The 12,836-nt window shown below is 29.5% G+C and overlaps 1 protein-coding gene across 1 annotated transcript; it reads left to right on the top strand.

Moving 5' to 3' along the window:
• Positions 1 to 11,921: 11,921 nt before the first annotated feature.
• On the top strand, positions 11,922 to 12,614 carry LOC127248855 (secreted RxLR effector protein 161-like). The gene has a single exon (XM_051271399.1). The coding sequence runs from the start codon at positions 11,922 to 11,924 to the stop codon at positions 12,612 to 12,614; it is 693 nt and encodes a 230-aa protein (XP_051127356.1).
• Positions 12,615 to 12,836: the final 222 nt, after the last annotated feature.

Here is a 12,836-nt window from a genome sequence, read left to right as displayed (position 1 = left end):
TTTCTGGGACGGATGAATTTTCTGGCTATTTCCATTGCAATTTTGTGACTTATTTACATATCCGACGTGTAAATTATAGGATTTCTCCTACAGATTTAATTAGTTGCAATTTTTCCTCACAACGCATCATAACTACGACCCTTTTCTTTTATTCTAGTAAATAATGTTCCAATTTTGTGATAGATTATATACGGTAGTAAATTTCCCTTGCAAATTGATATTTTTTTTGTAGTATGAAAATATTTATAGTGAAACATTGTGTAGTGCTCAATCTTAAAATGATCACTCAACAATAAATCGTTCGATGTATATACTGATATTAGAAATAATTTGAAAAAAAAAAATCAACTCTTAAAAAAAAGTATTAGTCTCGACCGAATAAAGTTTGTTTAAGGCAAAAAAAGAAATATCTCGAACACTTTGTAGAAGTACTGGTTATTCTAAAATAAAGTATTAAAAATGAAATTAAAAAATTACAAATTGTTGTCTTGAAAAGCATATTTTATCCCTTAAAAAGTACAACACCGCAAACCCTTTCGACATGGTTTCATTGTTTCGATAGTATTTATTTTCAACTCAACTCTTGTAAATATATTTGTGCTTATTATCGATGTAAACTTACAAAGTTCAATTCATCAATTGGAGTTTAGGTGACAATAGTAGAAGATTAGTATCTAGTGAACAAGAAAATATTTAAAGCGTTAAAATCATCGCTCAATAATAAATCGTTTGATTCGATATACTGATAATAGTAATATTTTGAAAAAAAAAACTAACACCAAAAAGTAAAAGCGATTAAAGAGAAATAAAATATAGTAAAATTTGTGTAAAAGTAACAGTTAAAATGATAAAATAATCCGAATTCATTCAAAACTTTGACTTGAAAATCAAACAAAACTAAGATTTCATTGTAAAAAAAAAAATTAAATCCAGTAAACCAATATGAGGATGAAGATACACAATTTCTTATTAATTTGGAAATGAATCACATTATCCTTTGTGTCTCTAAATTATATATAAGTCTTTTAGAAATAACGAAAGAATACACTAACATTAAACCTAACTGAAAGCAATTAAAATTAATCTTTTATTAAACTTACAATTTAGTCCTCTTTGGAATAATATTTTATATGCATTTTATGGAGAATAATTATATGATTGTGCTATTGTGTTAATTTAGAGGGTTAGTTTTTCCATAAGCTAAAACATCAAGGGTGATTTTCTAATGGACTAACTATATATGAATCTCTAAACACATCACCACTTACTTGGCTAAAATTTTCATATTTCCTTAGTTGTTGTAACTATGGCAGAAAAATATTGAGTTCGGATATTGGATTAAAAATACAGTTGTGGGTTAAATGTAACTATTTAGGCTATCAGTCAGATTAAGCCTATATTAAGTGATCTATAAATTTATTGGGCTTAAATGTATTTAGTAAGTACGGGCCTCCAATGTGCAGAAACCCAGTAAATTATTAATTGGGTGATGAGGTCAATTAATAATAAGGGATATAAATAGGGTTGTGATCCCAGGTCTAGATGAAACATCCATTACGTTCCATATTTCATCGTGGGAGTAACAGCAGAAACCCTGGCGGTTTTCTCAGGAGGGGTTGCGCCATAGGCTTGAAGAACACAAAACCCTCTATTGTTTGCAGATCTGAATCCGACTATGCTGAGGAATAAGGTTAGATCTAATTTGCTTTATTCTTATCTCAATTATTACAACACGGTAGATCCTGGGCTTAGGGTTAAATTCTTGGTAAGTTCCAACAATTGATATCAGAGCCTTTACGTGTTAAATTATTGAGATGTTTGGTCAGATCAATTATGTTTTTTAATCAAATTGACTCGATGCGCACACAACACAAATCTTTATTAGATTTTTAATTCATGTTCAATTCGTTCTTCTAGGATTAATTGAAATCAAAATTGGGTGAATTTAAGGTAAAATTTAAATCCAATTGGTATCAGAGCCTTTCCGTATTGGATCATTGAGATATTTTATTTATCAATGGATAGGAATCAAATTGGTGTGAATTTTCATTATAAGTTTGTCGATACATTATATCCGTCTGCCGTTGCGTTTGTATTCGCTTCTTTGCAATTGATGTATATGATTATAGAATCGTGATCAATTTGATATCGTAAGATATCATAATATGTCATTGAATTTGAGAACAAACACGAATCCATGCCCATTAAAAAGGTTCTGCATGAATCCATATATTATTGGAATGAAATTGTTGGGCTTTGTTTGTTTACTTATTTATTTATCTTGATCACTGCGTTGGCATCTATGGATTAATTCACTTGTTTGATCAAAATCGTTGGCATGGAGACACACATTATATTTGTTGCACAAATTGATGTCTATTTTTATTTTTTATACTATTAATAGACGTTTATTGCAATTAGACGATTTGATATCCATTTAGATTGCTTTTAATTTTATTTTTTAATTTTTATAATATTATTACATATATATATATAATATTTTATGAATCAAAGCAGCCGTATTAGATTATGAATGTGATTGTGTATCTGCATGTGTTCATTTGTATACATGTTTGCATGCATGTGTACTATGGTAAATTAATTAGGTGTAAAATTATGTTTATGCACGTATGTTAAAATTCATGTTGATTGAAGTTCAATTTATATATATATATATATATGCATTCGGTTTAATGATTGTAGAAATTATTAATTTATATGTGTATGTAATTAAATTTGATATGTGCATAATTTATTTTTTTGTTCATTAGTGTTGATTTTATAAAATCTAATATTCATTGTGATTCATTTGATAGTCCAATTAAGTTTGGATTACATCAGCATGTATTTGGACGGCATGCGTATATTCAAATTCGATTATAATTATTTGGTGTATTAATTTATAGTCTCTTTGGGTAGCATATTTTGCCTATATAATTCCGCTGAATTTACTACTTTCTTGGACTACTTGATTATTTTAATAAGTCCAGAAATTAATTATTGTTGTTATAGTTTTAATATGTATTGAAAATAAATACATGATTTATTTAAGGTGAATTTAATTAGCAATAAATAATATAATATATTTTTTGAATTGGTTGAAATAATCATGTTGCCAAAGCAGCATCTGCTGTGTAAATCAGTTTATTTTGTGTATTAGAAAGCTGTGTGTGACAGATAAGGCTACATATTGACCCAAGGGCAACTCAGTCATTAAGTAGTTGCATACATGTTTGGTGACATTGAATGTGGTGATGATAATTTTGATTGTTTGTGTGTGGATAATAGATCTGTCCAAAGATGGAGTGTTGTTTGACACACTACTTTATTGTCTACATTTAATTGTCAAAATAAGTTTATCACTGGCGAGTCAGTAATTTGTCCAAAGATATTTGCTGATGTTGCTTGATAACTTGAGATAAGATTGCTAATTTATTTTATAAATTCACACATGAAACATTCAGTAGCTTATAGACATGTGCATTCAGTTGCTAATAAGCATTCTTTATTTTCTATGGAATTAGACCCGTATATATTGAACATGATTCTTATTATAATTTAGTTTAAGAAAATTATAAATTCATTAATAATGCATGCTGCGTTTTGACGGTGAAGATCAAGTATTTGACGTTGTCAAAGTAACCTCTCTTATATAAGATTCTTTTTCTTGATAACGTAAGTGTTTATGTGTATTTTAATTCATGTGATTATTCTTTGGCCCAAAGGCAGTCGGTAATTGACAGAATGAAATATACATCTGTGATAGTATGTATGGGATGATTATATGGATTTAACTTATGTGAATAGTAAATCAGTCCAAAGATTGGTTGTTGTTTGACATTACCTTATTATCCGTATATGATTATTGCAACAAGATGACTGCTAGCAATCAATGTTATTGATCCAAAGATTTATCATTGATGTTGCACTTAGTGTCTTGGGATGAGAATACATTATTATTGAGCTTTATTATGATTTATTTGGTTGCATGAATCTTGACTTGGCATTAATAATAGACCAACTCACTCATACGGCGAGAAACACTCAGTTATTTGAGAAGTAGGATAGTTCCAACGCCTAAGTCTAATTATCATTAAGAAAAGCACTCCATATATTTTAGGAGTACAATATATGATGATATGGATTCCATGTCGAAATTAAGAAACGCTTTACCAAAAGCGATAAGGCAAAAATGCGTACTCTTCTTAAGAGTCTCAATACCATAAAGTATAACGACAAACATAACATAAGGGAGTACATCATGAACATGTCTAATATTGCTACTAAATTGAGGGCATTAAGTTAGACATTTCAGAGGATATATTTTTCCTATTAGTCTTGCTCTTGAAATTAATTTAATTTCAGTACATAGACACACCTAGGGGTGGATTTTGGTGTAACAACTCCCATCAGTTTGTCTATGCAATATTATTTTATTGTTGAAATCAATTGATGTTGAAAGATACATCTATGTGGGTGACGGCAAGAAGGTTAAAGTTGAAGTCATTGACAATTTTAGATTATTATTGAGTACTAGTTACTATTTATTTTTGGATAAGACATTTTTTTATGGTACCATCTTTAGTCAAAATTTAATTTCGATCTCTATTTTGAACAAATTCAGTTATTATTGTTCATTCGGATATAGAGTTTTGTCTCTTCCAAAATTCAAAATTCGTTAGAACTAGTACCTTATTTGATAATAATAATCATCAGTTTCTTAATTGTATGACTTTATATTATGAATTAGTTATTGAACATATTCATATAACTTCCACGATTGCGGATCCGCTTAATTACTAAAGGGTTTCCACATAAGTTCTATAGTGAGCATATTGCTCGTATGAGAATGGAACCATATAAGATACTTTGGTTTAGTGGGAGCTAATTAGTAGTGTTCAAATACTATTAAAGTTACTTTGGTTTACACTGCACAGTGCAATATTCAATGTTCAATATTCAGTGTGCAATATTCAGTTTTAATTCAGTATTCAGTTGTTCTGAATTAAAATTAAGGTGGATCAGTTGGAAATAGGCATGTTAAGATCACATTACATGAAATTTCCATGTTGTGCATCCGTACTTGATCGAATCTTAGGTTATATTAGTGTTGTGACCACTAATCGGTCCCATTGCGATAAATGCAGTGACGACCGCTTTTATCCGCATTGACGTGACTTATAGATAAGATTGGTAATATACATTAAGGATCTGATAGCAAAACATTCATGAGCTCATAAGGCTATTCAGTGTACATTTACCCAAGTGGGAGATTGTTGGATTAAAAATCCAATTGTAGGTTAAATGTAACTATTTGGGCTATCAGTCAAATTAAACCTATATTAAGTGATCTATAAATTTATTGGGCTTAAATGTATTTAGTAAGTGCGGGCCTCCAATGTGCAAAAACCCGGTAAATTATTAATTGGGTGATGAGGTCAATTAATAATAAGGGATATAAATAGGGTTGTGATCCCAGGTCTAGACGAAACATCCATTACGTTCCATATCTCATCGTCGGAGTAACGGCAGGAACCCTGGCGGTTTTCTCATGAGGGGTTGCGCCATAGGCTTGAAGAACACAAAACCCTCCATTGTTTGCAGATCTAAATCCGACTATGCTGAGGAATAAGGTTAGATCTAATTTGCTTTATTCTTATCTCAATTATTACGACACGGTAGATCCTGAGCTTAGGGTTAAATTCTTGGTAAGTTCACCCAAACTAGGACCATATATCTTCAAACTTGAGTTTAAGACATATCAAATGACTCAACAAATTATCGAACTTATTAAATACAAGTTAGAAACAACTCAAAGTCGGTTCCAAATTGATGTTGATTGACCTCAAATTGAGTTTTAAGTCACATGCATCACTCCCTGCTCTTCATCAGAAGCTAAAATAACACTAAAAAACAAGGAACATAAAGTAAGTAATATGAATTGCAATGCCCTTATATAAACATTAAGCAATAACATTTCCATAAAAATAAAGAACAATAAAACAATTATAGACAAAGTCAGTTTCACAACTAACAACGGGAGCATGATGCACTTCATTCATATTCGCCATAAACGGATATGCTCTCTGTCTAAACATTTCCATTACCTTTTTGAAATCTCATTTTTCTATTTTTACTATCTTTATTTATATGTCGACTTATCACACTCTTAGGGTGTGTTTGTTTGGGAGTTTGGATTTTGGTTTGATATTTAAATAATAAAAATTTTAATTAAAATAGTTGTATGATATAATATGATGTAAATATGAATTGATGTGATAGTTTAAATATAAAATTAATTTTTAGTATAATATAAAAAATAAAAAGTAAATATTTGATTTGAGGTTTGCCAAAGAAATTTTCATGAGAAGTATAAATTTTGTGAAGTTTGATAAAAGAATACACCCTAAGATAGACAACTAGAAACTGTACATTGTCTCCCAACAAATGGGTTTGATTTTTTCTAAAATCTAATAACGACTTCATCTTCATCACAAATTGAATATATACATTGATTTGAGAGACTTAGAAATAAATAAATAAAATTATATTTATATATACATATATAAAAAGAACCTTTAAAAAAGATAAATTGTACTTAATTAGCAATATATATATAATGAATCTTAAAAAATTACTCTAATTTCTCACCCTACATAAATATATATATATATATATTAAATTTGATTAATACTATCAAAATAAAATCAAAATGTTCACCTTGATCTTAAACCTAAATCCACTACAGAAATACTAATTTATCTCGAAAAATAGTCTCGAAAAAAAATTTTGAGACAATCTTCTGTCACGAAACCTTTGTTCGAGACAAATTAGTGTCTCAACTATGGTTTGAGACATCACCTCGATAAATTCTCTCGAAAAAGTTTTGAGAGTATAAATTGCCTCAAAACAAGTCAAAAAATATTCAAAAGTGTGTGTTGTATAAAAAACATGTAACCAAATATGTTATGAGAATATAAATTATCTCAAAACAAGTTACAAAAATAGTTTAAGAGTATAAATTATCTCGAAAGAAGACACAAAAATATTCCGAGAAGAAATTGTCTCGAAATAAGTCACATAATATTCCAAAATTTTGAATTTTCTTTACGGGGCGGCGCAAAAAATATTCTAAGAGCACGAATTGGCTCGAAATGAGTCGGAAAATATTTTTCGAGAATAAAATTATCTTAAAATAAGTAATGAAAAATATTTCGAAAGTTTGAATTATCTCAAAACGAGTCACGAAATATATTTCGAAAGTAAAAATTACTTTAAAATAAGTAATATAAAATATTTCTAAAGCTTGAATTTTCTTGCAATAAGTCAGTAAAAAATATTTCAAACGTATGAATTATCTTGAAATAGATCACTAAATATTATTTATTTTTCAATCAATGTTAAATGGAAATATAATCAATTGTTTTTATTAACATTATAATTATTTTTTCAATTAAATATATTTATCTATAACAAAAAAATTAAATTAAAATATAGTCAATACACAAACAAATATCTTATACTCCAACAGTCCCGTCCGTCCTACGAAAGATGACATCTTTCTATTTTGAGTAAATTTATCAGTTTTCAACACACTTAACGAATATAAATCAATTTAACTAAATTTCTAAGATTGACCACTCAAAACTCATTTATTTATATATTTATCCTCAATTAATTAATATTTTTATTTACCTTCAAAACTCTCATTTTTTTATAAAACTAATTTACAATAATAATAAATAAATTAATATATATTTTTTATTTATTTATATTATATAAAATTTTATTTTCTGTATATATTTTATTGAAATATAATATTAAAAATATTTAAACACATATTTTAAATTTATTTTAATAATTAAATAACTAATCTTCCCACTAATCTAGTTTTTTACTACACAATCATAATTTTTCTCACCAACATTCACATTTATTCACTCATATTTACATTACTTATTTATTTTTCATGAGTATAAAATAATTCTCCTTTGTGGTAAGTTTTTTATGCATTGTATTTGTTCTTCAATTTGTATCTGATCATTTGTGTAAATGTATTGTTTTTATTAATATCTATTTAAATTGTTGAGATAATTTTTAAATTAGTTTGATATGTATGCTTATCTTCTTTAGATAGAAATTTGTACAATTTAATCTCTAAATTTTTTATTTTCTACTTCTAAAAAAATAATTGTATTGTTTTTATTAATATCTATGTAAATTGTTGAGATAAATAATTGTATTGTTTTTATTAATATCTATGAAAATTGTTGAGATAATTTTTTAATTAGTTTGATATGTATGCTTATCTTCTTTGGATAGAAATTTGTACACTTTAATCTCTAATTTTTTATTTTCTACTTCTAAAAAAAATAAGTGTTTGAACACAGCTTTATCATATTAGCGAATGGGAAAAAAAAATATAAAAGAGCATCACAATGGATCTCGGTAACTCTATCAATTTTGGGTAGAAAGATTAGTCTGACCAAATTATATATATATATATATTTTGGATGATGTGGGAACCAGCAGCCGCTTCTTGAAAGTGCGCACCGGGTAAATCTCCGGCCGAACCTAATACCCTGCAAACCAGGCCCGACGGAAAAGTCACACTAGGCGAACCATGTTTGGCAAATGACCTAAGGCGTCGGGTGTTTAATTTAAACCCATGACCTCACGGTCACAAGTTCAACCCCTACACCACCAAATTATATTTTTTTTTTGGAGAACGAAGATTTTAAGAATATCATTGTCGATGTGGACAATAACCTTTGCAATAGGAAAACACGTAGGCTTTTTAGAGTTGCAATTCTAATAGATCGGCATCACCATTCAATATTAGAATTTTCAGCCTCATTTTTTTTTTTTTTTATACGTATTATCATCAAAATTGTAGTTTGTTTAAAATGTGGTTTTTTGTTTTAATTGATGATATACACTAAATATTAGTAGAAATGTGTATAAAAGGACTAACCAAAATATTAATTAATTATATTGTATAAACTATAATTTTTCATTTTGTTAGAATTATGTTAAACAAAATAGTATAAAATTTTGGATATTGTTAGTTGTTAAATACAAATTATGTTAGTTTAATTAATTAGTTAATCATATTTGAATTTTGATTATTTTTATATTATCTAATATAATTAAACTAACAATAATTTGTAGTCTACTTTTCTCCCGTTAAGTCCATCACATTCAAAATATACGTGAGAAGTGGCAGAAAAATCGTAATGGACGATTTCTCTTTCAATTATAAATACTCTCATGTACGGGTTACTAAACTTACTCTCAGAAAATTAGAATACACCATCGCTATTTGAGAGTCTTGGCAACGTCATCCTAGGGTTCCAAGATCTGACAACATCTTCCTAAGGATTCCGGAGTTTGGCAACACCATCTTCTCACTTCCACGGTTCCAACCTACTGTTTGCTAGAAGAAGAAGATCTCAAGAACAAATTTAATTTTTATCATTATTCGCTTCCGCTAACAATTTGATAATTATTTTTAACATTTAGTATCAGAGCAATTTTTGTCTCTGCCTTGCTTTGAATTTTCTTCTCATCACTTTTTTGATCAAGATCCGATCCTGCGATTTGAGAAAAATTTCATTCTGTTTTTTGGGAAAATTTTGAAATTAATTTATGCAAAATATTAAATTTCTAAATTTTCCTGTGTTTCGATGGAATGTTCAGATTCTTTTGTAATATTTTATGTGCCCTTCATATTTGTGACAACTTGTATATGCAATTAATTACCTTGAGGAAACTTTTTCGTATTGAATTATTGAGATATAATAGGAGATGAATTAATCTGCACTCGGAATTTGATTTGTATAGTTCATGGTTTATCGATTGTCGTATTTTTCATGTAACCGACTTCCGCCGCATACATGTTAATTAATTTACCAAAAATCAAACATGAATCTATGCGCATTAAGGCTTTGCATTGATGTTTAAATTTCGAATGATATTTATCTGCAATCATATATTCTCATATATATATATATATATATTATTTGGAATCAATCTAAATCAACTCATTCTTGAAAATCCATCATGCAATCATTAATATTTGTTTGTTTATTTATTCGTATGTGAATAAGCATTAAGTGCAATAAGATATATATATATATATATATATAAAAGCAAACATTAGTTACGAAAGTGATTGTCATCAGTTAGTTTTATTTATCTATTTTATTAGACTAATTTACTGGAATAAGATTTTTCGTTACATTTATTTATTTTATTGTTAATTTTGTTGATGAAAAGAATGTTAGATTTTGGATATAATTTGAATTATGGATCCCGTGACGTGCATTGCTTCTAAATGTTGCTTTATGCAATTATTTTATTTATTTATTTTAATTGAAGTATGTTGCTACATTAGTTTGAGATGATCATGCATATGTTTATTTATGTGGATTTCATATTATATATTCATAATGTTTGTGATTTATTTTAAATTTTATTTGATTGGAAAATAGCCACAGCATCCTCAATTAATTAAAAATTTATTTATGATTTATTTGAAATCAAATTAATAGACATCGATTGCAATTATCATGTACGATGTGATGAGATCTACCCACAGGAGTCTTGTTATATTTATATGAGTAATTAGGATAAAATATCGAATTGTATTTCTTAATCTACCCACAGGAATTGAGAAAATGAACGCAATTTGATAGTTTGATTGTAAAGTTTTTTGTTTGAATCTAATTGAGTAAAACTTTAGCCCACAGGCAAGTCTTATGTCTTTAGATTCATGTCTTAACATGTTTACATTGGTAGAACATGTAATTTATTTATCTCATTTATTGATGACCATGTATATTTAATTTTGGAGCGTTTAATCCTATGAATTTCTCTGACATTAAGTGTGATATTCCCGAATTGACTGGTGATAATTACAAAATCCGGAAGGAGATGATCCTCTTTCATTTAGGCTGGATGGACATTGATTATGCTATTCGGAAAGACGAGTCGCCGGATATTACTGAAACCAACGAGCCAGATAAGGTGGGTTTTTATGAGCGATGGGAGAGACCTAACCGTCTTTTTATGATGCTCATAAAGACCAAAATTTATGATGGTATCCGTGTGTTTGTTAATCAGCATAATAATGTCAGAGAGCTTTTGAAGGCTATTGACAAACTATTCGTCAAGTCTGATAAGGCTCTTGCCAGTACATTGATCATTCAGTTCTCCACCATGAGATTCACAGATATGAGGGGTGTGCGCGAGCACATAATGCGCATGCGGGACATTGTGGCGCAGCTGTAAGCTTAGAGTTGATCATGTCTAAGTTCTTTTTTATCCATTATATTTTGTGCACTTTACCTCATCAATATGGTCCGTTTAAGACATCCTACAACACACATAAAGATAAATGGTCCATCAATGAATTGATGACCATGTGTGTTCAAGAGGGGGAGAGACTATTGATGGAGGAAGGTGAGAAAATTTAGTCTGTAAGATTAATAAATCCATATGGATTAAAGCAAGTCTCCCGCCAATGGTATTTGAAATTTCATGATGTTATCTATTCATTCGGCTTTGAAGAAAACGTCCTGGATAACTGTATATACCAAAAGGTTAGTGGGAGTCGTATTTGCTTCCTTGTGTTGTACGTGGATGATACTTTGCTTGCAACTAATGATAAAGGGATGTTATATGAGGTAAAACAATTTATCTCAAAGAACTTAGATATGAAAGATATAGGAGAGCCATCTTATGTCATTGGCATTAAGATCCATAGAGATAGAAATCGAGGCATTTTGGATTTGTCTCAAGAAACCTATATCAAGAAAGTTCTAGAAAGATTTAATATGAAAGATTGTTCATCGAGTGTAGCTCCCATTGTTAAGGGTGACAGACTCGATTTGAGTTAGTGTCCAAAAAATGACTTTGAAATGGAACACATGAGAAATATCCCTTATGGTTCAGCAGTAAGAAGTCTCATGTATGCTCAGGTTTGCACCAGGTCTGACATAGCATATGTTGTTGGAGTATTAGAGAGATATCAGAGTAATTCAAGTGTTGACCACTGGAAAGCTGCAAAGAAAGTGATAAGGTACCTTCAAGGTACGAAGGATTTTATGCTCATGTATAGACAAACTGATGTCTTGGAAATGATTGGCTACTCCGATTCGGACTACGTTGGCTGCATTGACACTCAAAAATCCACATCGGGTTATGTGTTCATGTTGGCTGGTGGAGCTATCTCTTGGAGAAGTACGAAGCAGTCTATCACTGCTACTTCCACTATGGAGGCTGAGTTTGTTTCATGTTTCGAGGCTAGCTCGCATGGTGTATGGTTGAAGAGTTTCATATCCAAGCTTAGAGTCGTTGACTTTATTTCTAGACCGATCAAGTTGTACTGTGACAACTCTGTTGTGGTGTTTATGGCTAAAAACAATAAGAGTGGGAGTCGAAAACACATCGACATCAAGTATTTAGCCTTAAGAGAACGTGTCAAGGAAAATAAAGTGGTAATTGAACACGTTATTACAAAGTTGATGCTTGCTGATCCCTTGACTAAAGGCACGCCACTAAAGAATTTCAGGGATCACGTAACAAGTATGAGACTTGATTCTACAATGTAGTTTATTTGCGCACATTGTTATTTGAAACTCTTATTCAGTTTGACGTTTTCTCGCGTTATTGTGCGCACATATTTTTTTATTATTGAGAAAACTCGCTCAAGTTTAACCCGGAATAAATATAAGATTTATTCATTAAGTTGTGAATTTAGTTTGAGATGCTTGACATATCATAATGCATGGAAGGTAACATTCGTTTATAGAAGACCTACCGCTATGATTCGT

The sequence above is a fragment of the Andrographis paniculata genome, unplaced genomic scaffold (assembly GCF_009805555.1).
Source record: "Andrographis paniculata isolate CXL003 unplaced genomic scaffold, ASM980555v1 Contig34END, whole genome shotgun sequence".
NCBI lineage: Eukaryota > Viridiplantae > Streptophyta > Magnoliopsida > Lamiales > Acanthaceae > Andrographis > Andrographis paniculata.
This window is presented reverse-complemented; position numbering and strand designations above follow the sequence as displayed.

Bases quoted from the DNA above. Each gene is read 5' to 3' on its own strand.
- LOC127248855 (XM_051271399.1), top strand. From the start codon at position 11,922: ATGGAACACATGAGAAATATCCCTTATGGTTCAGCAGTAAGAAGTCTC.